Here is a 25,818-nt window from a genome sequence, read left to right on the forward strand (position 1 = left end):
TTGTCTGTGACAGTAATTGGTGAGTGATCTCTCCCTGTCCTTGTCTCGACCCTCGAGCCTTTCATCACATTTCCTTTCCCCTGCCCAGCTGAGGAGGGGGAGTGATAGAGCAGCTTTGGTGGGCACCTGGCATTTGTCCAAGCCAAACCAAAACACCAAGTTATCTGCATTCTTTCATAACCTCAATATATGATATTTTTTGCATATCTATTTTCTTATGCTGCCGTTGGTTTGTCCTGAGACACCGTGTTCCTGCAGATGGCTGTACCCCTTCTCTCAGCCGCTCCACAGAGCGTTTCTTCCCAGCGCCCGCACCAGCTGCCCGCTGCTGCCGGCGAGCGCTGAGTGCTTGCGGTGCTGAGGCGGGCTCTGGCTCGCTTGGGTGGTCTTGCACGTGGCATCCAGCACAGGATGAAAAAGAGGAGGCATTCATGGAAGCTCTCCTGCTGTTCCTGCCACGGGCAAAGGCAGTAGCATGAGCTCTTCTGTCAGGATGAACTACACAAGGAGTTTAGCACGAGCTCTTGGGTCAGGAAAGTGTCTCCTCTTCCATAACCCGAGGGTTGTAGAGGACCTGATTTGCAGTATGTTGGTTTTGGCAGTGCCCCGTGTGGGCAGTCCTGCAAGATCAAGGTCTCTTTATGTACAGGAGCCCTTGCTGCACAGGGAAAAAAGCGCCTGTCAAAAAAAGAGCCTGTCGAAGCTGCTCCTCGCTGCAGAGCCAGGGGGGTGAAGAAACGAGCTGGTTTTGCTCTTACAGACATTTAATCTTGTTTATGACATGGAGAAAAAAAAATTGTCAAAAGTTTTAGACTGAAATTTGTGATGTGCATTTTAAGGAGAAATTAAACATTTTCCTATTGTCTTCCTCCTCCCCCTTTCGTTTTGGGCTCCCGCCATGAGCTGCCCCAGCCAGGCCGAGGGGACACCTGGGGTTCCCAGCAGAGGTGACCCAAAGCCTCCAAACCTGGGTGAGGAGGAAAAAGAAAAAATTACATATGGAAAACAGTCTGAGGGAGACTGAACGATGAGGCAGCAAAATTGGCCTCCTCTCTTCCCTCCCTACACCTAACCAAGGTCACAGGCAGCCCTGGAAGTGGACACCCCCCAGCAAGCCGGTGCCATGTCCTCCCCGCAGACAGAGCAGCGCTGGAGGGAACCACAGAGACAACTGCAGTGACAGGGGTCGCTTGGCTCTTTAGGGATGTGCTTTAAGGAATATGTGGCATAATCTGGTCCGCTTTCTCACCTACTTTTAAATAAAAGGAGAACAGTTTGTAAAATGAGCTGGAGATGGCTTTTGTTGCAAGCCTGGTCTCTGAGATGAGAGGAAGTGGTAATTAGTTAAAGCAGCTGGCTGGTACTTCTACGTATCTTCTTGTCCTGGTACAAGAGTAACATTTGCCCCAAAGCGGTGTGCACGCCGCTGACTGTTGTGGCAGCAGTCTGTGGAAGTGGGGTGTGTTCGTGTGGGTGTACGTAGGAGGGCGTCTTGTGGGGGTGCTTGGTGCCATCAGGTGTAGCAGGGTACGTGCCATCAGCTGCAGCCCTGCTTCCCTCTCTTCCAGGAACACCAGCCCACGGTGGTTTTCGGATCCCTTCTCGGCCAGGCGCTGTAGGCACAGCTGCGCTGTCGGACCTGGTCCCACGTCCAGGTGACCACGGTGGCTGCTGGTGTTGGGTTCGCCGTGTTTCCAGATCACAGCTTGGTTCTGTCTCATTACCAAGAATAAGCAAGCTCAGGTAGTTTGCAGACGGTGATAGGTGTGTTGGGAAGGTGCTTGTCAAGACAAGCTTTTCTCGCCTCTACTTCTCTCCCCCCTCTCTTGTCTCACTTCTCCAAATAAGGTCCGTGTGATTACACTCTTACTTAGCTTTGCATAAGTTGCCGTCGTATTTATGTGGCCAGGTAAGAATCTGGGTACAAAAAATATGAGTTTTGACTGAATGTAGTTAAAAAAAAATAAAGATTATTTTTGATTCAGTACTAATGTAGATGTTTTTAAAATTCCCTGCCTTAATGGTCAGGAAGATCAAATGACAAGGCCCTTTGCTCACCGCCCCATCGCACGGCAAAGCTGCTGTCTGAAGTTGCTGGCTGCTGCTAATCCTGGGCTAATGCTAAGGAGTGATGGTGAAGCTTTCTTTCAGTGCCTGCTGTTGAGACTGTAGCTGGGCTGAAAGGCAAAGAATTAATCCTGCAAATTAGGTGATTTAAGCCCAAGATAAGACTAAGTTGTAGAAACATTTCGACTTGTCAATGTTTTATATGAAAACAACCTGAAATCCTCCCACACCTGTGACGTCTGGTTGCGAGCGGAGGCATGTCCTCCTCTGGGTGTTGTGTGCTCTGGAATTAGCTCCTAGAAAGCACATCCTCGGGGCATGGCAAAAGGGTGACCTTACCTCTGTGGCATGTGCCAGGGTTTGAAGCTGTTGGGGGACACGGGGGCTTCCTTGGTGAAGTCGTGTTTTGTGTTTGCCTCCCTTTGCTTAGGCAAGCTCAGGATCTGCAAGCTTGGCAGCGGCAGTCTGGTGGGGGAGGTGGGGGGCTGCGTCGAAGGGTGATGCTTGTAAAGCACCTGGAACTGGGTAAAGAACTGCAAGACACAGAGTGTTATTGTGTATGTAATCCCTGATGACACTTCTTTAATCCCCTCTTCCTTCTGGACCCCTGCAGGTGACCAAGCGTGGCCTGCTCCAGGTATCTTGCTTTGTCTGATGGGAGGCGTATGAGGTGCAGGCAGCTACAGGGGCTTCATGGGTCCTTGCTCTGACCAGGTGTGTCTGGGATGGGTGGCCCTGGCAGAGGAAGGGTTGGAGACTGATGATCTGGTACAAGGCAGGGGGATGCCTGTTGCCTCAGGTGTCTCACCCCCTCTTCTGAAGAGAAAAGCCTGCCCAGAGGAGAAGTTTCCATTGCTCAAAGCTTGGCTTGTGTCCTGAGGTTTAAAGTGTTGCATGCCCCCGGGCTCCTGGGCGCACCCACAGGAGAGTCTCCCCACCCATGGAGACATGGGGGTGCTGGCGCACAGTTTCGAGGACTGGGGAAACTAAGGAGTCGAGACACCAGCATTGAACATTAAAACCAGGGTGAAACAGTAAGATAGAGAGAGGAACCACCGCTTGGCTCCTTCCTCTGGCTAAACACGTTCCTTCCTGCAGGAGCTGATGCACAGGGATGGGTGAGGGGGATAGCAGTGGAAGGTGGGACTGGGACTGGGACAGGCAGCATGGGGACCCGTGGGACACCCCGGGAAGCTGATTCCTGACCCCCACTGCCCTGACGCCTGGGGTTTGCTGGGTTGTGCTTTCAAGGAATTGGCACCTGGAGTGAGGGGAGTGGGCCTGTGTTGGTGATTTCACTAACAAGCATCAGTTCTTCCCAGCTGCTTATTAAATTTATATAGTTTGCTGCAGAGACAAGTCTTTCCTGAGAAAAAGCTTTCTCTATTTTCTTGGAAAAACAATTGGTTAATAGAACTGGTTATCAAGAAATGCACTTATTTGTCTTTAACTACATGAAGAAAATCTGCTCTTGCAATGAGAGAGGCAGAGACCCAGCCTGAATCTGGTCAGATTTGCTCTGGTGAGTGCACCCAGCGCTTTTAATCTGGAGGAGAAATAAATATACATCTTTTAAATAGAAAGCCAAGGCCTCTGCCAGATACGCTTGGTCTAAATCTGGGCATGCTTGAAAGTGTCACTGAAGTCCACCTATGATGTGATGGCAGCCTTGCTGATTTCAAAGGAAAAATGAGCAGAAAATTGACTTTGCTGCACGCTAGCACATAAAAACATCTCCCCAGAAAAGCAATCCTCAGAAAACATGAGGTGTGACAGAGCCTGTGGTTGAGTGTTGTTGAAGACCTGCGATGAGGATGGGCAGCAGCCTTGGCCAGCCCCGCGGGACAGGTCCCCTCTGCTGTGCTCTACCGCAGGGACCTCTCAGCTGGAGCCCCGAGCGGTGGTAGGGTCAGGGGGACGTGGCTCTGCCCTGTGAACCCCCAGAGGAGCCGTGTCCAGCTCCTCAACCGGCTCCCCGAGGGCTGCGGGGACCCTGCTGGGGCTCGGCTTCGAGCGGGAGGAGGCGCAGCGAAGAGGGGAGGAGGGGAGAGTAGAGGTCTGGGTGGCCACGGAGGGAAGGAGAGGAGGGGAGGCTGGGGAGCCCCTCCTTCCCCTGCAAAACTGGCTTTCTCTGGTTTTGATAGGAAAGGAGATGAGTAGGCAGGGAGACTTCTTCTCCTGTCTTTCCGACTGTTTTCGTGTTTTTTCCTTTTATCGGTTCCCTACCCTTCTCCCCAGGGTAGGAGTTGCTTTTGCCCCTCGGGCCAGACATTGCTGAACTCATCACATGAGATTACCTGCAGCTGATCATCTCCTTGCAGGTAAAGAAACCGTCTTTAGCAATTGGATTAATATTCTTTTCCTTTTTTTCTTTTCCTTGCAGATTTGTCACCATGAGCCTCGTGTTGTTTGAGTCCATCTGCATTTTCCTGCTTCCCCAAGGTACGTATGAAGTCACTGGTTTGCATCGGTGTTTTTTGTCTAGGATGCTTCCCCGCCTGGAGTTCTTCGTCCCCAGGAACGAGAGCTGAATCACTGCCTCTCCGGGAGGTTAAACCTCTGAAACAGAGTTTCCCACAGAAGGGGAGAAAATAATACCTGGGGAAACATCTTTTCTGAGGATCCAAACACGTGTGACTGATTTGTATGTGAAGTGTCTAATTGACATGGGAAAACCTGATGTTATTATTACAGTATTAAAAGTTCATAAATTTCTCCAGTGCAATTATTTGGGGTCTCCCATACTTACGACCGTAATCTTTGGAGCCTAAGCCTGGCCCAGCTCTGGTTCATGTGCTGCATCCTTGCACGTGGTGAGCAGAGGGACTGTCCTCCCGTGCGCTGGAGTCGGGTCCTTGGCATTTTTCATGCTCTCTGTGTCCCTGCTAGAAGGATTTTCCTCCCGTAGATACGCTGCTGTGCGGCATCATCAAATTATTTTTTGCGAGTGTGAAATCTATACAACAAAACAGCATTTTTGCTGCAATAGATTAAAGCCTGCATGTAATTTTTTTTTAAAGGCAGTTTCTAGTGTTGATGGGTGATTATCTGTTTGGTCCCACAGTTTTGCTGGTGTTGGGTATACAAGAAATTCAGGCTGACCAGGAGATGATTGGCAAGATCTCAGCTGCTGGCCAGTGTAAGTTTATTCTTTAAAGCAAGTTTTCTACTTTCTGAATTACTTTTTTCTTTGTTTCTCTCAGGGTGGGTTTTTTTATTATTATTATTATTATTGTTTTTGTTCATTGGACCCCATTCAGTCCATGAAGTCCCCAGCAATGCTCTGGCAAGCACAGCGCTGGGGCTGCTTCTGTCCTAGCCTGGCTTTTCCCCTTATTGGTATTAGGTCTTCTGGGATCCTGACCAACTCTGTTTTTCCCGGACCGGCTCTTTGCCTGCCGGCTGGTGTTTCTGTCAGTTCCTTCAGAGCCTGTTTCAGGCAATCCTGACTGAAGGAGCCGTGTTTAATTGCAAACCTGGTCTGCGATCAGAGCGGTCGCATGGCTGACTCATTCGGGCTGCAAAGCCAGCCCCAGCCGCGAAGCGGTGAGTAGGGACGACGGGGCTCTGGCCGGCCCGCAGCCCGCGTTCCCCTGCAGCTCCCTTGGTGTACGTGCCATCGGTTACCTGTAAACTGTATCATGCGTTCTCCTTCTAGCCGTTATTTTCTATTGTCCGTCTGTCAAGTGATAAATTACATGTTTTCCTGTGCCAGGCATGCCCTGCAGCCCCACCCCATAGCACCATGTGTTCAGCTCAGGCTTTCCATCCTGATGTGCTGTCTGTGGACATTTCTCACTGATGCGCGTCACCAAGAGCCCTTTGGTGGGCTGCAGGCGTCCTGCTTGCGAGTCTCTGCCAGAGACCTGCATTGCTGCAGCCGCGAGACGCAGATCCCTGCTCCTCGCCCCGGTGAGCTCCAGAGCAGCCTGAGGACCTTTTCTCCATGCCGAGCCCATACTGGGATGGGGCACAGCAGTTTTTCTCTGGGCGTGCTTGGGCAGGCAGCCGTGGTCAGTGACTGTGGGCGAGCGCTCGGGCCGTTGCACCCCCACGTTCGGATCGGCTGCGAGGGCAAGGCTGACGACCCCCACGCCGTGCTCCGGGGCAGGGCTGGCCGCCCTGTTAGAAAACCCAGCGACCCAGAAGGGAATGCTTTACAGCTGTCAAGCCCTCACAGCCTGGTATTAGAAAACCCTAAGCATAAAATTCAGGTTTTCGCTAGCAGGAATGATTTGGAAAAAAGTAGTGGTAATAAAGTGATGATGATGATAATGGGGACAGAGAAAGGGCATGGGCCAAAAGGGTCTGAAAAGGTTGGTGTGCTTGCTGCAGGTATTGAGCTGCTGGATTCAGTTTCCCTTGATGTTGGTTGTGGTAAATGCTGCAGAGGTGACTTTGAAATTTCTGTGTAAATGCTTTGAAAATGTCTCTTCAGAGTCTGCAGAGTGTCTTTTTTTTATTATTATTTTTGTCAGTGAAATTATGGGTTTCCACTGCAGCATGAGCACCTCAGGAACTTGTACTTAGGAGCGGTCGTGTTTGTGCAGGCAGGGGTGATACAAGGACACGTCTCTGAAGACAGGATAAAAGGCAGATTTTTGTGAAGTGCATTTCTGTCAGTGCCTCGGAGCTGTTTGGAGAGTTTGCTTTGAGAAAAATAAGAGCGTGTTTTGAAAAACGTGCTGCAGATAAAATGTATCTGGCTCTGCGGGTCTCCGTCGGCTTCGCAAACACCTTCTGGATTCCCATCCACGCCTCGGGCTGGCAGAGGCTGCAGGTCCTGCCGGGCACGGCCACCTCTCCCTGCTGCTCACCCCTCCGCGTCCCCACCTCGCTCTGCGCTCAGTGGTGTCGCGGCGTCAGCTCCTTGGAGCTGTTGCTCTCGTGGTTTCGCTGAGCTGCTGAATTGGGGCTGGGGGCCTGAAATCTGAGATGAACATCTCAAGGCTGGGAGGGCTGAATGGGCGCTGCTGCCGGCCAGAGCAGGACCGCCTGTGGGGTTTGGGGTGTGAGCACGGAGCTGCCCCAGCCCGGCCTCGGCGAGTCCGTTTGTCTGGACTCTCTGCTCTTGGCTGTCTGCTCCCAGAGAGTGACACTAACAAAAAGCAGTTTCACAGTGTGTATATTTTTCTCCTAGTGATGCAGTGCTCTGCTGCGGTAGATGTCCTTCTCCTCTTGGATGGCTCCTACAGCATTGGCAAAGGAAGCTTTGAAAGGTCTAAGCTCTTCGCAGGCAAGCTCTGTGATGCCTTGGACATCCATCCAGACAGGGTGAGTGTCAGGAGCATCTCATTTTAGTTTCAAGCAGCTTAGCAATGCGAGGAAAGGACAGTGATAAAGTGCGGAGTGAAATTCTGAAATTCAACCTAGTAGCTACCATGGGGGCAGAGTATTTATTAAGAAAGATGCCGTGAAGCAGTGGGTTTGGAGGACACTTCTTGATTCTTCACAGATTTTACGCAGTTTCATTTGGTCTTGAGAAAAGACATAATAGAGTATATATAGAAGAGAATATATGTAGAATAGAATAGAATATTCTATAATCTTTCAGGTTAAAGATTATGATTTGGGGTTGTTTTACTGATTTCTGTTTTGGTCTAGATGCCCATAGATTAAAATGGTTGGATCTTTTTATTGTTTTTCCCTGGAAAGCTGCAGAATTAGACTCTGTGAAGTTAGTTGCCTTTCTGTACAGATATAAATGATACAGTCTGCTTGTCCTGCTTCTCCTAGAAGATCTCTATTCCAAAATAAGCCAAAAGGACAGAAGGGAAGGAGTTCATTGCAAGGCACCAGCTGCATACTGAGGCGTTTGGGGATCTGCGTGCTGCCATAGGTCCCCAAGGTGTCACTGCACTCCCCACCTGCTAGTGGAGCCATGCGCTTCATGCCAGTGCTCACCAGAGGGAAGGGCACAGGACTGGGACTGCTAGCTGGAGTCCAGGTAGCTGGTATTTTCAGATACCCAGTGTAGAATACACTAAAATAAACAGACAGGTGTGGCTATGCTGAGTTCTTTCTTGTCGTTCCTATTCTGGACCTTGGCTGAAATTGAAGCCTAATTCTGGGTGCTGTGTCTCTCAAAGGAGTAATGGGAGCTGCACCATGGCAGTCCGGGCTCCCTCAGGTCCTGCCTGCTACCTGGAGCCATCCTCGAGGCACCTCTGGGCGTGAATGACACGTCCTGGGGTTTGTCCGAGGGGATTTCAAGCCAGACCCAGCTGCAGTTCCAGCTGCGCATGCAGTCCCACTTGTGCCAGCGGCCTTGGAGCGGGCTAGGCCGGTTGCTGTACTTCATTCCCTGCCAGACCTATTCCAAATAAATATCAGGTCTTTGGGAAGGACATGGCAGGGGTGTGAGGTCTCTGTGTAGCGGGATGAAGAACCTGATGTAGGACAGAGAGAGGGTCTGGTCCTGCTGAGGCTTTGAGGACCTCTGGTCCACCTCTGTTTCTCCAGAGGGGTCTGGGAGCAGAGGAGCAAACTGGTCTTGTCATAGAGTTATAGAATCATTGAGGTTGGAGAAGACCTCTAAGATCATCAAGTCCAACCATCAACCCATCACCACCATGCCTGCTAAACCATGTCCTGAAGTGCCACGTCTACACATTTTTTCAACACCTCCAGGCATGGTGACTCCACCATTTGCTTGGGCAGCCTGTTCCAATGCTTCACAACTCTTTCAGTAAGACATTTTTCCTAATATCCACTCTAAAACTCCCTTGACGCAACTTAAGGCCATGTTTGCTCCTGGTTCCGACAGCAGGAATGCTTAGACTCTAACCCGTAAACCTCCTCTGGACCAACTACCACCACTGCTCCAGGTCCTAAAATTGAAAGCTGCTGCTCTGTGCCTGTTGCAGGGACCTTTTGGAAGCTGAAATCGCCATTCTTCTCCATCATTTTCTCATCTAAGAAATCTTTCACCCTTCAGATCTTGGTTTACAGCCACACACCAGAGGCTTTCCGCAGCCTGGGTAGCGATGGTGAGGAGTCACAGTGCGCGTGCAGGGCTCTGAGAGATGAGAGGTGGCTCAGGTTAAATGGGAATTCCCTTTTCCTGGCTTGTACAAGATTGACTGAAAGCAGAGACTTGTATCTAGGAACCAACTGCAATGTAGGCTTAGGCAAAGGAATTTGAACATTTAATATTTGCGGATTTGGTGGGTTGTTTTTTTTAAACACCATCCTTCCCCTAGTCTTCCTCTTAAACCTTACATAGGCTGGACCAAAAATCTTCGGCCTTTTCATATTTGAAGCTGTCACATTCCATAAAACTTCTTAACTCATAAAGCTTCAGTGAAATATTCTGGATGTATTGCCCAATACAGGCAACTTTGTTTGCATTTTCAGGCATTTTCAACTATAGAAAATGGTTCTAGAGGAGATACTGGAAAAATAATTGGTTTGTGTTGCCTACTGTGCTCAATGCCAAAGGGAGCTGCTTTTAGTAATGGAAAGATTGCCTGCACGCAGTGTATAAATGGCTTGGTATAAAAGGTGTTATTTATAAACTTACTGCCCTTGGGGCTACTGGCTGCTCTGAATGGATAAATACAGATCCTGAGCTGCCTGTAACTGCAGCAGAGGCTCCCGTTGTTTGCAGTACAACTTCTTTTGCCTTGTTTGTAGTCTGTATAGGTAAGACTGTGGTTTATGCTCTTTTTCAAAGTGAATTTAGGTTGCCAGTAACTCAACATGCAAAAGTGTTCATCTCGATACGATCTAGTGCTCCCAAATCTGTAAACTGATCGAAAGTGTAAAGCTCTCACAGGCACCTTTCATAACTTTTAACCTTTTCTTTTAGGTCCGTGTGGGAATGATACAGTTTAGCACAACTCCTCACCTGGAATTCCCGCTGGATTCATATCTGACCAAACAAGAAGTGAAAGAGAGAATCCAGACGATTGTGTTCAGGTCAGCTTATTTTACAGCTCTTCTCTTTTTCTGGGCTATGAATGATCTCTGGACTGAGAGTTTTTTGAGGTCCAGACGTGTCTGCCTCTGCTGTGCATGCACCAACGTGATGCCCCCAGGGAGGGGGGAGAATGAACGCGTCCGTGGTCCGTAACCCGCAGTCTGCTAAAGACATACAGCCTGGTCTGGCTTTGTCAGTGAAAGCTGATAGGGGAGAAAGTTTTCAGTGTCCCACTATAACATGGTAAAAAAGGGAGAGTTTTCCATGACAGATTTTTCTGCCCGTGTGTGCCGGGTGGTGGGTTACCTCTTTCTGGGGAAAAGCAAGTGTGACATTCCCACAGGGCTGAGCAGAGGCAGGACAGCGTGCATCTTCATTTTTTTGGTGGTTACAGTTTCCTTTGTCCTATGAGGTAGTGACAAATCGCTGGTCCCTAGATATCTGCACGTGTGTGTCTGCTGAATTCAAGAGCATCAGGTTTTCAGACAGAAACCTTTTTTCTTCCTGAATGTTAAAACTTGGATGTCTTCCCACGACCTCGGGAAATGGAGCCAGGAGCCCAAAGAAACACTCTTCTTACAGCCTCTCAAAATCCAGACTTTTCATCTCCGAGAAATACATTCAGATCTGCAAAGGGCCTGACAACTATCCCAAAATAATACTTGTTTTGATGATAGATGAGGTATTGGTGTAGCTGGTGGGTGTCTGCTCTCTCTGTTTAGTTCATCTGCATTAGGGCTAAAGGTTAGCTCAACATTCCTTGTGAATGTCTGCTGCTCTCCGCATGATGTACATATTGCAAGCAAATGTGATCATTTTTTACTTTTTCAAGCGAGATCAGTTGGCTGGGTTTTGTTGCATTGCTTTTGATAAGTTTATCGAATCAAGAAAACCTCTGGTATAATGTTACAGGAAAAACTTACCAGAAAACAAGATGCGCTCCTCCTCTTTGGCCGTTGCTTAAAAGTCTGTGAGAGCAGAGAAAGTGAAGCCCTGTTTGGTGTCTGGCACTGAAATTCCGTGATGACAACACATGGATGCTGACAGATTGAACAAAAATAATGACCTCGTGCTTGGCTGTTTCATCTAGTTTAAATGAAAAGCTGACATTTCAAAGTAGATAAAATAGTCACAGATGGATTCCAGTTGGCGTCTGAAAAAAACAGGATGTTGGATGTCTCAGTTGAGAGGCTCCTTGATGCGCTTCTGATGAGCGTTTGGCCAGTGAGGCATTTCCTGACTGCAGCCCTGTGCTCTGGGCATGGGGCTGAGAACACTTGAAAGGAGACAGTACCAGACTGAAGTGAAGCTTTTAAGATTTATTTGGAGACCACTGGTCTCTCTCTGTGAATCCCATCCAAATAGCTTTTGTGTTCATTGGCCAATTTCAGCCAATTTTGGTGGTCATCTCAGAAGCTAAATTTCTCATGAATTTCTTTCATACAAGTCAATGGCTGGTTACAGGAGAGAAACCTTCTGAGTGCTGTTCCTGAGGAAAGGCAGCAGGCAAAGTCTACATCTCCTTTGGCTGCAGAGAATCCTTACTGGTGTAGTGCCTTTAACTCATATGCACTGTGTCAAAAACCAGCAAACTTCCTAATGCAGATCGATAAGAAACCAAATTTAATGAGCTTTGGTGCAGACTCTTTATTAACTTTTTCTAATCCTCAGGGCTCACATGGGCACAGCTTACTGGGTTCACCAAGATTTAGTCATCAGCCTGACTAGGCACAATATATTTTCCCTCATGCCCAGCACTTTTCACTGAAGCACCTGACATCTACTGACATCTGTTCAGGAAAAGGCAGCTTTGGAAATGCTATGAACACAGAGTCATTGAGTATGCTTTGAAATGGCGGAGTGCAGAGGAGGAAGCACCTAAAGAAAAAAGTTCAAAGCAAAAGGGCCTAGCAGGTACTGAGTGAAAAAGTTTCTGTGAAAATCAGAGGATAGACAGAAAAGAATGAACGTGGGCATGATCAAATGCTTTTCTACAACAAGAAAATCAGGAATCAGGTGCTAAAGCTAAGGATGGATGTTCAGTAAGCAAATGGGATGTGTTTGGGTCAACGCAGCTGAAGGAGAACGTGATGCCTCCAAGAAGGGAGTAACACGTGGTTTTGTTCCCCTTGCTTGCTCTGGGTGGCAATAAAAGCCGCCCTAAACGGCAATCATAAGAAGTAATTTATAGCACAGCTCCTTGGACAGAATTAGAAGACAGCTGGAAATCTCTGATCTAGTAGCTTAACTATCAACAGGTCCGGAGCATCTTCCCAGTGAGCTGGGCTCTTCTCTGGTGTCAAATGTTGAGTCAGGGACGGCGCAGTACAGACTTCTCGCATTGTGCAGATGGGGAACTACCAAGAAAGGCAGAGGGAGGCTCGTGTCCATGCAGGATTTACCTCTTAGCCCTCCAGCAACAAAAACAGAGTGTATTGTAGGCAGGGATCAAAGCCAGTGACAACAGCTGAAGAACTTGCAGTGTAGGTTGCCCTCAGTTTTTACAGGGGACAAAAGGCTTTTGCCCAGCATCTTGTGTTGTAGCAAGGTCTTAGTCTGGTGATGACTGGGTGGGGAACGCAGGTGGTTGATGCAAAGCTTGAATTAGTTGCGTCAGGCGGCTGGAAGCAGGGGCTGAGGTGCCTGGGTAGCCTAAGTCTCTGAGTGTGGGAGGTAGATGGGAGTTGGGGAAGCTGGAGCTGATTTCACTCAGCCACTTTGGGGTCCAGCTGCACAGTCCACCAGACCTCACCCTGCAAGACAGAGGTGAGACCATCTCCTACCTTCTCTCCAAGGTCTCTGTTAGGTTACCTATGGCTTTTACTTAAATAAAACTTCAGTGTTTGGCTCGCAATGTAACCATTCCTGCCTCAGCCTGACAGAGAACATCATTTTATGTAGAATTTTGGTGACATTTCATGGTACATAGAACATGGAGCCCAGTCTTGAGCAGACATCTCTAACAGTCATTTAAAGTGAAGTCTTGAAAGCAGAGGAGGACACTCCCTGCCCCACGGAGCTCCCTAGCAAGAAAGAACAACTAGAGTAGATGTGCAGCCCATAAAAGCAACCACACCTTGTCCTTCTCCTCCTAGACTTCTTATAAGTGTAGCATTCCCCTTTTCTATTCCTTTCTGCTTTATTTTCAGCACGCTCTGCAGTGAGGGGCTCTTCCCAGTTCACATCCAGCATGCCATCACCAAAGAGACCCTCGTGCTCTGCAGACACTGGCTGTAACCCTGTGGGCCTGCCACGATCAGCTCTTCTCTTGGGTGCCGGAGGGACCTATCTTCTCCCTTGCAGGGCTTAGTGCTGACGGGCAGCGTGCCCCTCAGACAGCCAGCTCCAGTGTCTGTGGGCTCAGCGGGGCAGTCAGGCTCTTCGGTTAAGGAGCATCTGGCAGCCAGCAAACCTCATTCCTTAGTAATCTCACAAGATGGGAGTCTCAGGATTTCTAAAGCATCTTTGGCTGAAGCTGTTCTCTGGCAAGCTGTAGCTTATTTTCTACTAAAATTGTATTTGAGTCTGCTTTTCGCTGGCAGTTATTGCACAACTGCAGGGCTTGCTGTCTGCCGTTCCCTAACGCTGAGCCGCAGCCCATTTTACCTGCTGATTCGTGTCACCCCTGGAATGTGTCCCCTTTGGCATCCAAGTCCTTGTGTGGTTTTAGCACCTTGCTGCTGGGAGGATTGCTGAGTATTGAACTAATCTCTTTCTACCTCAGAAACGTTTCCCTCTTCAGGGCAGAATTCGAAGACTGTCAGAATACTGATGTGGCTAGCTCCTGTCTCCGAAACGAGAAGCGTGGGGTGCAGCTTGTGTGAACATCAGTGGCTGGTGCACCTTCCCTATCATACCAGCAGTGCTGGCAAGCAACCGAGCTGATGAGGGTATTGCTTTTAATTGAGTTTAGCATGGCTTCAGACAACTGGAACATCAGGTGGCTTTTCTTAATGTTTTCTTTGCTAGTGTAAAAGGTGCTGGTGAAGTCTGGAAAAAAGCGTGCCTTGTGTTCAGTCCTTCTGAGTTTCCAGGGAGACACTAAGAAGTTTTTGGCATTTGTATTTTCAGGAGCTTTACCACAGCATGGACAAATGACTTTTTGTAGCAAATCAAATTAATCTGCAGATCAACCAGGCTGAAAAGGGCAAGGACTCGCCGCACACTGCTGGACTGCAGGCTCTCAGTTACAAGCTGGGACACACAGCAACTTGCCTTAGTTCTTGGTCTGAGAATGGCAGAAGGTCCTGTGGAGGGAAAGGGATAATAAGTGACAAGAATTTATAGCAGGTTTATGTGTCGAGAAGCGAAACCACTCTGAGATGCTGGTCTTTGTTCATTTTGCCCACTTGTACTGTGTTTCTGATTGGAATAGAAGAGGTTGTTGTAAAAGAGCTTTTCCACATAACTCTTAAAGAAGTGGCTGCAATTTTTAGATGGAAAACCAGAAGCAGTTGAGATATGTCAAAGCTGGAAATAAAACTCAAATACCCGAGAGGTCTGGTTCCTGCTTCAATTGCAGAAACACTCTGCTGTGTGTTAGAAGTCTTCTGGAGACCACTCCGGGTTGGAGAGGAGGGAGGTGATTCTGTGAGGTGAGGGTGAGCAGGTGGGACCTATGGATAGGAAGGTGACAAGAATGACAGGATTAGACATCTCTGTGGATGTGTTGTGTGGCAGCAGGCAGAAATACGTTATGTTCCCGGTTACCAGAGGGTGGAAATTTGAAAGTCAAATGGTAAATTCAGTAGCAGGAGAAGAGCTTTGATGTCTGCTTGTCTGATTTTTATCTCCCTTTTTGCTAGAGGTGGGAGCACAGAGACAGGTCGTGCCCTGAAGTATATTCTCCGCAAGGGATTCCCCGGGAGCAGAAACTCGAGTGTCCCTGAAGTCCTGGTTATCGTTTCGGATGGAAAGTCCCAGGGCAGTACCACCATGCCTGCGATGAGGATGAAGGAGAGACACATCACAGTTTTTGCAGTGGGAATCAAGTTTCCAAGGTAGGAAACTTTCCACAGGGTGGGAAATGGAGACCCAGCTAAATGCCAAATGGCAAGTCCTGGCAAACGAAGGATGGTCTTGTGCTAGATACGAGTTTTGGAAAGAGAAAAGGGGAATTTGTGGGGTAACATAGGCAGGGAGGAAACACTAATTTGGTGGCTGGTGCAGAAGGAGGACCAGTGTTGGTGAAGGAAGCTCTTCCACTAAGTAGAGGTACGATACTGCCTGAGACTAAACGCACCAGGATCTTGAAAACTGTTTGAAGGGTGTCATGGTTCTGCATCAGCTCTTTGCTGCACAGGATTTGTTTTGATACTTAGTTCTTTGGGGATGACTAAGGGTCTTGTTACACAAGTGGTTGAACCTGCCCCTCCTCGGCAGGTGGGAGGAGCTGCACGGGCTGGCCAGCAAGCCCACCGAGCAGCACGTGCTCTTTGCTGGAGATGCCAACGATGCTGTCAACGGCCTGTACAGCACCCTCACCGGCTCTGTCTGCAGCTCTCCAGGTAACCCCTGTCCTGGCTCCACCTTCATGCCCATGCTTTGAGCTTGGACCATGTCACCGAGTGAGAAAGATCAGGCAGTGTCAGAAAGCATGCAGGGGAATTAGCAGGTATTGCACTTCGAGGTCACCTGCTTCTGGTGCCCAAACTGGATGGCATGATTGCCAGTTACCTCTCCAAATACCTGCAAGCTGCAGGATCCTAAATCACAGATCCTAAATCTTTCTGTGTCTCAGTTCACCTCTGAAAATGGAAATGTTGGTCCTTGCCTGTGTCACAGGGGACAGAGGGGTAAACGCGGTTGTGTTAAATCTTCTAATGGACTTGGCAGTGTGTTAAGGGGAAGTCACGAGGGGCTTGCAAGAGATAGAAAAGATAGAACTAGAGTGATCCAGAGGTAGAAGAAAATCAAATAAATGAATGACAAAGGCAACAGAGGGGCTCAAAAGTTGTCAATGAACCTTGACCACAGCAGTGCAAGTTTTATAGCAAAGCAAAGGAGGCAGAAGAGTGAGCACCCCAGAAGGCAGGGTAGGCTGGTGAGCTTGTCAAGAGAAAATTTCTCCCCTGGGATCTCATAGAGGGCTCTTTGAAGCACTGCCTGGTTTGCTGTTGGCAGCTAGATGAGAAAGACTAACTCATTTCAAAGTGATGGTCCACTCCCACACATTTCAGGCAATTGATCCTAGTTTGGATTTGTTCTTTGCTACAGGCTGCAAAGTTGAATCCCACCCTTGTGAACGCAGGACCCTAGAGACTGTGAAAGAGCTGGCTGGAAACTATGTGTGTTGGAAAGGCTCAAAGCAGCCAAACACAGTCCGGGCTTCGCTGTGCCCTTTCTACAGGTGAGTTGGACACCCACATCTCTGAAAGTGAGTGGGGCTGAGAGAAGATGAGAGATGCAGTAATGAGGCTTTATCTCAGTACTGTGTCCAGTTCTGGGCTCCCCAGTTCAAGAAAGATGAGGAGCTACTGGAGGGAGTCCAGCGGAGGGCTACGAGGGGACTGGAGCATCTGTCCTATGAGGAAAGTCTGAGGGAGCTGGGCTTGTTCAGCCTGAAAAAGAAGAGGCTGAGAGGGGACCTTATAAATGCTTACAAATATGTTAGGGGTGGGTGTCAGGAGGATGGGGCCAGACTCTTTTCAGTGGTGCCCAGCGACAGGACAAGGGGCAATGGGCACAAACTGAAGCATAGAAAATTACGTCTGAACATGAGGAAGAACTTCTTCCCTCTGAGGGTGACGGAGCACTGGAACAGGCTGCCCAGGGAGGTTGTGGAGTCTCCTTCTCTGGAGATATTCAAGACCCGCCTGGACAAGGTCCTGTGCAGCCTGCTGTAGGTGACCCTGCTTCGGCAGGGGTGTTGGACTAGATGACCCACAAAGGTCCCTTCCAGCCCCGAACATTCTGTGTTTCTGTGACTCTTTACTGGGATGAAGAACCCTCAGAAGACTGATGCAAACATGGTCTCTAGACCTAGGAAAGTCTCTCCCTGCTCTGGCCATTGGCTGATCTGAGAAGCAAAGGGTAAGAGGAGGAGTTGAGGCAAAGAAACAGAAGATGGTTAGCCCAAGAGCGTCATAAATACTATAAATGGAATTGGGATTAGTTTCTTACCTTGTTGAACCGAGATGCCTTGAAGTTTACATCTCCGTACTGACTCTGTGCTGCAGAGGGTTTCTAGGTCTGGCTCCCTGTGTTGGCGCTAGTTCTGCTTTCGGCCACTCAGGGTTCCTTCCTTTCCGAGAAGCCCCTTTTCCTTTGCTTGGCTACCCTGGTGAGCTTCAAAGGGACTGTGCTGTGGAGAGGCTCCAGTCACTGGCAGAAAATACTGCCTGGAGTGCAGCGTGGATCTGCTTTTCCTGATGGACAGCTCAGCAGGGGTCACGCTGGAAGGGTGAGCCTTAAAAATACATCCATAATCCTTAAATGTAAAATATTAGAGTAGAATTCAAAACCGAAAGAGTAGACATGATGAAATAATGTTTTTTATTCTTTTGCCACTCAGAATGGTCATTTTCCTATGGAGTGCTAATTTTGAAAAATTGCATTTTACAGGAAAATTTGTGTATTGAAAACACAGTAAAGTCAACGTTGAAGATAAGTTGTTAATCTTTAAATTTATAATAGGTTTTATTCTCCTGTTTATTATTAAACTTTCTATTTCAGATTCAAGAGAGTTTTGATAAAACATCCATCCAGATGCTTCCGAACTGTATGTCCGGGTAGGACTTTGCTTTTTTTGCAATATTATTTACAAAGCAGGGAAGGTAGTAACTAAATGATAAAAAGATGTGTTTTTACTCTTACTTCTAAAACTTTTGTTCTGAGTGAGAGATTGTGACCCTTAGCAAGAAGCTGATACTACATCCCATTTTGTCTTTTCCCCTTCCACTGGAGAAGCCAGTTTGCTCCTCATCTGCTCCTGTTCCTGGGACAGAGACCACAAGTCCTCCCCATGCTTGCAAGGAGCAACTGCTCGACAGCTAGGGGAGTGAGCACTGAGATGCCTCCTCTCATTCACTTGGTACCATGGGCGTCATGACTTTAGCAGGGAACCTGATGCTTGCTGATTGCCCACCTGTTTTTGTGACCGTGGAAACAGCTATGGTCCTTGAGTTCTGCCCGTAACCCCATCCTTTTGCTGGTTCAGGTGACAATGGCTTTATTTTCTTTGTCGGTATGAAGTTGTCCAAGCAGCAGGCCAGACTCTGATCCCTTCATTGCTGGTTGAAATCTGGAAGGGCTGCATGACCTTTAGTAATTCTGCATTTACACGAACACAACTTCATCGGTGTTATTCCAAAGCACGTGAAGTGAGGTCACAGTCTGGCTTGCTGTTCTCACCACTGCCTGCTTCAGAAAATGAAGTTTCCATGGAGGTGACACACACGGCCCTGTGTTAGTTCAGACTCTGCAGTAAGCCGGGCAGAAGTTTGACCCCTTTTCCACTAACGGTGATGCTCGCACTGGCACAGGGTGGGAAGGGGCAGGCTCCCTGCTGACTCGCTGTCTTTCCCTTCCCCGGTCCTGTTTAGACCCCTGTGACTCCCAGCCATGCCAGAACGGGGGCACGTGTGTCCCAGAGGGACTGGACAAGTACCACTGCCTGTGCCCGGTGGGGTATGGAGGAGACATCCACTGCGGTAGGTGTGAACCTGCACCTCCCTCCTTCCTTCTCAGCTGTGTCCTGCCTCTGCAGTGTCCATTGCACATCCATAGGGACAACTGGGATGGAAATCCTGTGAAGAAGGAGAGAACCAATGCTGACAGTCTCACCCTGGTGTGGCTGCCTTTGCTTCTAAATGCAGGTGCCATGCGAGCAGGAGAACAGAGAAACTGGGAGGGACACTTAAGTGTGTCAGTTGTTCCCCTCCCTGCACACATGGGGCAAGGAGGGACTCCTGATTTTGGGGGTTCAATGTGTGAAACCCAAGAATGTCCTGATCTTCAGAAAATGCTTTGTACTTCCCCCAGAATCAAGACTCCCCCTTTAAAGTGTCTCAGGGTGTTACAGATGAGGGTCTGGTGCTTGGAGTCTCTCCTTTCTCCTCATTATGCTGAAAGTCGGAGTGTTTTCCGTGGAGTACTGAGAGAGTGGAATTGTCATTTCTAATTTGATCTTTGCCGTCCAAAAGTCCAGGAAACCCCCAGACTCCCATAAATATTTCCTGTCTCTAAAGGCTTATGTGACATCCAGCCAAAATAAAGTGCACTCCTGGCACAGTTGTCCTCCAGCTTATGCCGTGTCTGGCAAACCATTTAGGTTACTGGACGCAGTGTTCCTTCTCCACACCACAGCGCTTCCAGCAGGTCCCAGCTGAGGTGCCCAGCATGCTTGTCTCTTTGCCCTGCATGTGACAAATTTCTGTCTCCTCTTCAGCACCAAAGCTGAGCCTGGAGTGCAGCGTGGATCTGCTTTTCCTGATGGACAGCTCAGCAGGGGTCACGCTGGAAGGGTTCCTGCGCTACAAAGCATTTCTTAAGAGGTTCCTCCAAGCAGTGATGGGCCGGGACTCACCGATGAACGTGGGGGTGGCCCAGTACGATAATGATGTTAGGATACCCATTGAAGTGGGCCAACACAAGGATGCATTCAGTCTGACGAAGAGCATTGATGCTTTGAAGTTCAGTGGAGGAGGAACCCTGACAGGCAGAGCTCTGCAGTACATTGCACAGCACGGTTTTAGGAGCACCCCAGTCTTTGCAGATGTACAGGATGACCTCCCACGTGTGGTTGTCTTGCTCACTGACTCCAAGTCGCAGGATCCAGTAGCAGAAGCCGCTAAGTACGCGAGGGACCGAGATCTCTTCTTGATTGGTGTAGGCAGCAGCTTTGTGAGAGCAGAGCTGACCGAGGTGACTGGCAATCCAAAGCAGACAATTGTCTACTCGGACCCCCACAACCTGTTCAACAAGATCCCAGAGCTGCAGAGAAGAATCTGCAGTGTGGACAATCCTGAAGGTAAGACTGTGATATGGACATTGTGGGATGAGTTTGTCAAACCATGAGGAGGTCTTCTGAACTCCACTGGAGAGGGGGGAGGGACAAAAGGATGAATGTCCTTGTTTGGTGTTAGTCACAGATCCAGGGACTAACCGTTCATCTCTGTGTTTTATGATGGATCTCTCTATCTATTGGTATGAAAGGGTTGTAGATCACCCTTCACAGTCAGTGATCAGCAGTGATGAGTTTTGCCCACCGTTTCCCCTCACCCTGCTTTTTTTTTTGTCAGAAAGGACGACATGCATATTCTGAAAAATACCATGTTTGCACTCTTTTATCCAGGCTGCCAGGTGCAGTCTCTCGATGTGGCATTTGCAGTGGATGCCTCGGCTGGAGTTGGCCTGGAGAATTTTCTGCGACTGAGGGGCTTTGTCAGGAGCAGCTGTTTGCACTTCAGCGTCAACCGGGATGTCACCCAAATTGCCCTTGTGATCTATGGCAGCAAAGCTCACACTGTGTTCGCTTTGGACACCCACACGAGCAATTCAGCTGTCCTCCAAGCCATTGACCGGGTGCCTTTCCTTGGGAACTCAGCCTCTGCCGGCAGCGCCTTGCTGCATATTTATGGTGATGTGATGACAGTGCAGAAAGGAGCAAGACCTGGTGTCAACAAGGTGGTGGTGGTGCTTACAAACGGAGGTGGTGTGGAGGATGCAGCTGCCCCAGCTCAGCAGCTGAGGGACAACGGCATCTTGGTGTTTGTGGTTGCCATTGGGGACGCACAGAGGGACACGCTGCTGAGGGTTGCTGGGTCTCCCAACTACCTGCTCCACGTCTCTTCCTATGAAGACCTGCAGTATTACCAAGACCTTATCATTGAAAGAATCTGTGAAGGTGAGAGGGTGTCCCATCCTCACTCCTCATGCTGGTGCCACCAGCCATTGCTGTTGTAGGTTTTCTGATGCTTTACCGAGTGAGCTCGATATGATCTTTTGCATTTTACAAATGGGGGAGCCATGGCGTAGATATCTGGTGGCTACCCAAAGCAATCCTGTAGGAATAGGAACCAGCTTTCCTGAGATTCAGTCCAGTGGGTGAGATTGGACTTACTATGACTGGCTCTTTCCAGCCCTGCCAGGACTAGATTCTGTCTTCTCTGAAAGAAAAAGCAGTTTGCTCTTTTTCTGATGCTGCTTTAAACTTGTGGAATTTGCTGTGCATTACTGTACCCCCTCCAGTGTTGCTGGAGGGGCTTAATGGGACACGTTTCTGCAGCCAGCGGTGTTGGTCCCTGGGTGAGGTCTCTGCTGTCCTGTTCAACAGGTTTGTCCTCAGGTGTTTGTGAAGTGGTGAGTCTGAAACCTCATCACTCCCGTTCCCTCTTAGTGTCCTGCTGCTGAAGTTATCATGTAGGCTTTCAAGGTTTTATTTGTGTTGCACAGAATTTAATCCTAAAATCAGAATCTGCCTATCTTGAAGCCTGCAGATTGTTCAAGTGAGGCCTTCAGACAACTTGTGATGAATTTTGTTTGCAGGACCAAATCCTTATCTCCAAAGTAGGAGGGAGGAATTTTCAAATATTCATGTAAAAGCTCATGTTTGTGCAAAAAAACCGAAAACCGAAAAAGGCCCTTTCTTCAAAACTTTGTGTCCCAAGGGCCAGTCCCCAGCTGGGAGAAATATTGATAGCAAGTTTGGAACACTTGTGTGCTGAGTGTGAGTGCCTGTGTTTGGTGGGAATCAGCATTTCGGAAGGGATAGCAGCCCTGGTTTGCCGACATCAGCAGTGGCAAAAGCGTGCTTCTAGTTAAAATGCCATGCTTTGTTTCCTATTCAAAATAGTCCGAGTTTCACATCTAGCTGTTTGCTTTTGTCGTGTTTTAATCCATTTGTAAGATCATATGAAGAAGCATGTTGAGCTTCAGCACAAAGGTCCTCTTCATCTCTGGGCATGCCCGTGACTCCTGCAGGGTTAGAAAGAACGACAACGCCGTCCCTTTGGGGTGAGGAGCCGGTCTCCTGGCAGGCTCTGCAGGCGGTTTCTACCTGGAGCTTTTCAGCGTGCTCCCATTGCAGTGGTATTTTCAGCTGTGTTGTTACAAAAACAATCTGCTGTACCATGAAATTAAGTACAACGCCACGGATGAAGGGGAAGAGACGGCAAGGTTCAATGAGTCAGGATAATGACGTATTGTTTCCTGAGACCGAGTTGCTGCTTTCATTTCATGTGCAGGTAATCGCTGCTTGTACGAGATAGGCTGGGACCAAGGGTGATGTAAAGATAAGCCCTTCATTCAGTCTGCTACTCCCAAGTCCAAGACTCAATAGCAGAATTATTGTCTGTGAAAGGACTCATGATAAAAGTATTTGAGAAAGTCTCTGCCTCTGGACACCTGGAATGTCGTATTAGTTCTGAGACTCAGCTGAAAAGAGACCAGAGTAGAATGACCTGGGGTCTAGGAGAAAAGATCCCAAGTATTAAATATATATCAATCTGATTAATGGAAATACAAGCTCTTGGCGTTGTCAAAGGGTATAATCCCCGAAGGACAAGAAGCTTATTCAGGATGATGGGGTGTTAACAGTAGGCTTGAGTTCAGAGAAATGGCATCTGGGCAGAATAGCACCATTCCCCCAAACAGGGAGCGTGAGGTTGTGCTGTGGAGGAAAGTGGTGGGTGCATGGCATGTGGGGCAGAGCACCATGGAAAAGCTCTCTGGGGAGCAGCCAGCACCTGGAAGATGAGTGGTGTCTCCAAGAGATCCAGCTTTCATTGCCAGCGGCTCTACCAACCTACAATGAAAGTGAAAGTGTCCGTCCTGGGGATATGCTGTCAGGCAGAACCCCATCTGAGATGTCCCATGATGACAAAAATGTTGTTGAACCCAGCTCGGCTCTGTATAAAATCAACAGGAACTAAAGACTGAGATATCTCAGATCTAGGATTTGAGTGTCAAAAAACTGAATTTCAATTATGATTTTGTTAATGTTAGGCGTAGGTTGAGAGTTGATGTGCACACACCATTATCTGTTCAGGGAGAACGAGCATAACGTGTGGTAAGCTGTAGTAACCATCCTGATGGATAGGGGATAGAATTTATATTCTTTCCTTCTCCTTTTCTTGCTCCCTCTGTGCTTTTTCTACCTCGGAGCAAAGGGCAAGTCTAGCAGCTCAGGACTCTACACCACGTAGTAGTTCAGCAGAGGAATTTCACACCCTTACCAACACTGCGGTGGTTTTGCCAGCAGACTGGAAGCAAATCCCTCTGGGATGCTGCTACTTAACCTAACGTGTTTGCAGCAAGGCAGCATGAAACACGGCCAGCCCTGCTGACAGCTGGGCTCTGCTGTGTTAAGAGGGTTGGGGAAGCTGTCACTTACTTCACAAGAACAGGGCTAATAACAGCTTGGACTGTGGTTGCAGGCTTTACTCTCAAACCTCCTAGAAAAGAAGCCCAGAAATTTTCCCTGTGTTGTTTTCCATTCATGCCATCCCTGCTTCCCAGCTGACCTCTTGTCCTTGCATCCTCTCTGGTAGAAACTCGGGTCCTCTCCAGAGCAAAGTGGGGTTTGAACTCCAGTGGCATTCGGGGTTGTAAACCGCTTGGAGCAGGGCATGTGTCTTGCTCTGCGTTGGTGCTGTCTGGATGTGGGGGGCTTAGAGGTGCTCACGTGTTCAGTGCACAGCTCTGAAGATGTTCCATTCTGCTTCTCTTTGACATGCAGCCTAACATGGCATCACTCCTTGAAGCTTTATTAGGAATATTCTCCTCCAGATTAGAACATCTGGCAAAGCTGTTCTTCCTCTTCTCTAGGTTAAACGCAGAGGAGTTTGTTCTGTGTGTCAAGATAGGACTGTGAGCTCGTACCCTCTGCCATGTTAATGTGGTTTTCCAATCCAATTAGCCCTAGATGACATTTGTTGATGTCTGGGATATACAGCTGCTGTTATTTTTGCATCATTCCTGATGGATGTTGGTCCTAGCTATTAATTCTCCGTAGATGTGCCTGAGCCTGCTGTTCTGCTTGTGTTCGTTGCAGAAGCAAAAAGCCCCGTGAACCTGTGCAAACCCAACCCGTGCATGAACCAGGGCATATGCATCCTTGGGCCTGGGAGCTACCGCTGCGAATGCCACGGCTGGGAAGGACCCCACTGTGAGACCAGTAAGGATCAGCAGGTGGCAACCACGGCAGATATTGCCCATTCTGCCCAGCCCTCTGAACAGGCTCTACATCTCCACCTCACCCTCGAGCAGAGATGTGTCTGTAACTCTTGGACAGCTGTCTGGTGGCCGGATCTTGGTGCTGATGTGGCCTCTGTCACACGGAAGGTGGAGAGGTTTGGGCTGCTGAGGGGAACAAGGGCTTCTCTGAAGAAGCCATGCCCTGTTTTACACATTCACTAAGCGACTTGGCTGTGAGGGGACCCTAGAAGGTCTAATAATTTTAGTAATCTTCTTCCACTCTGTTCTGTTCCTCTTGTCCCTCTGCCCTGCTAGAAGAAGCAATCCCTCCTTGACTCCCAGGGTGTAAATCTCTGACTCCCTTTTAATGGGAGGGAGCTGTTTCTGTCGGAGTGTGACCCCCTCCCTGTTGCTTTCGGGGCTTTCCATGGTGCAAAGGCCTCCCCATTGCCCTCGTCCTCTTCAGCAGGGGTGCAGTGGCCGGGAGATGGTGGGCCTCTGGCCTCTGGTCTTGTGCCCATAGTGGGAAGTTCTCAGTTAAGTGGGTTTCCCCCTTGCCCAATATTGTGCTCTTTACCTAAGCCCAGGAGTTCTGACTTCCACCCTCTGGCCTCTAACGTCCGTCAGCTAAGGCCAAGAGGATGCTTGTTGGGTTGTAATGAGTGTGAGCTTATCCCTTAGTCCTAAAGCCCTTATCCCATGTCTGTGCTTCTCTTCTGCAACAGGAGTTCTCCGAGGTGGTTCTCCAAGATCCCCAGTCCTTCCTCCGCACTCCCACGTGCAGTGGAGTCCAAGGGAATCGCAGCGCTTCTCCAGAGCCCCCCGGCACACCAGAAGGAACATGGATCATAGACATTGACAAAGATGGGCCGAGTGTTCCAGTTCTCCATCCAGGGATGCTTAGTGCCACTGGCAGGCATGATCCAGCAAGCCACCCTTGGCAGAGATTGAGTGGCTCCAGCACAGGGACTGTGCTGAGGCCATTCCCAGTTCCTGCATTGCACTCTCCTTCTGTTTTAATTGAAGTAAATATTTGTGATTAAGTATTTATTATTGGCATTTTGCATTTCCTCATCTGGATTCTAGTGTCGTGTGATTATTTTTTTAGCAGACTTTGTGAGCGACCTCTGAGTTAGTCTAAAATCATGTAGAAGTCTGAGCAATTTTGGAGCTCCTGCTGAAGGGGTATAATGTAGATTATGCACTGGCAGCCAGGTGCTGAAGTGAATAGCTTGTCACACGCAGGAAGGCAAATAAGAGGAAGAGGAAGGAGAACTGATTACAAGCCTCTATTCTGTTTTGTAAGTTGTTCACGCCACTTTCTTCTCTAAATTTACTTGGAGTGATTGAATATGGTTTAGTTTCATGGGTATTTTGTAGCCATGTATTTTTTATAAGGAGAGGTTTGAAAAGGATTTGTTTTGCAAGAGCATTTAATGGCTTATGTAACTCCAAAGCAGAGCAGTGACAGTCAGTATGTGTTGCTGGTTTTATCAGGTGCATTGACTATTTTTCTCCTAGATTTGACCAGGTCAAATCCAGTTACCTGTGCTGCAGACACACCAAGTAAGGGCAATCCCTCAACCGTTTGCAAACAAAGGTCTTCTGGTCTGTCGTAGGCTCTGGACGGAGCCATGGTTTGTACCATCCTGCTGGTCTTTGGACCTTGGCCTGTCTGCTTTCAGATTTAACTC

The 25,818-nt window shown here is 48.7% G+C and overlaps 1 protein-coding gene across 1 annotated transcript; it reads left to right on the top strand.

Annotated features, from left to right (window-relative positions):
• Positions 1–4,457: 4,457 nt before the first annotated feature.
• On the top strand, positions 4,458–24,983 carry VWA2 (von Willebrand factor A domain containing 2). Its single transcript, XM_009934637.2, has 13 exons — positions 4,458–4,509; positions 5,132–5,206; positions 7,208–7,341; positions 9,878–9,987; positions 14,794–14,988; positions 15,371–15,495; positions 16,205–16,337; positions 17,663–17,718; positions 18,532–18,639; positions 19,377–19,958; positions 20,283–20,834; positions 23,982–24,104; positions 24,850–24,983. Exons 1-13 carry the CDS (start codon positions 4,461–4,463, stop codon positions 24,981–24,983), a joined length of 2,376 nt encoding a protein of 791 aa, XP_009932939.2. The 5' UTR covers positions 4,458–4,460.
• The last annotated feature ends 835 nt before the right edge of the window (positions 24,984–25,818 follow it).

This window comes from Opisthocomus hoazin, chromosome 6 (genome assembly GCF_030867145.1).
Source record: "Opisthocomus hoazin isolate bOpiHoa1 chromosome 6, bOpiHoa1.hap1, whole genome shotgun sequence".
Taxonomy (NCBI): Eukaryota; Metazoa; Chordata; class Aves; order Opisthocomiformes; family Opisthocomidae; genus Opisthocomus; species Opisthocomus hoazin.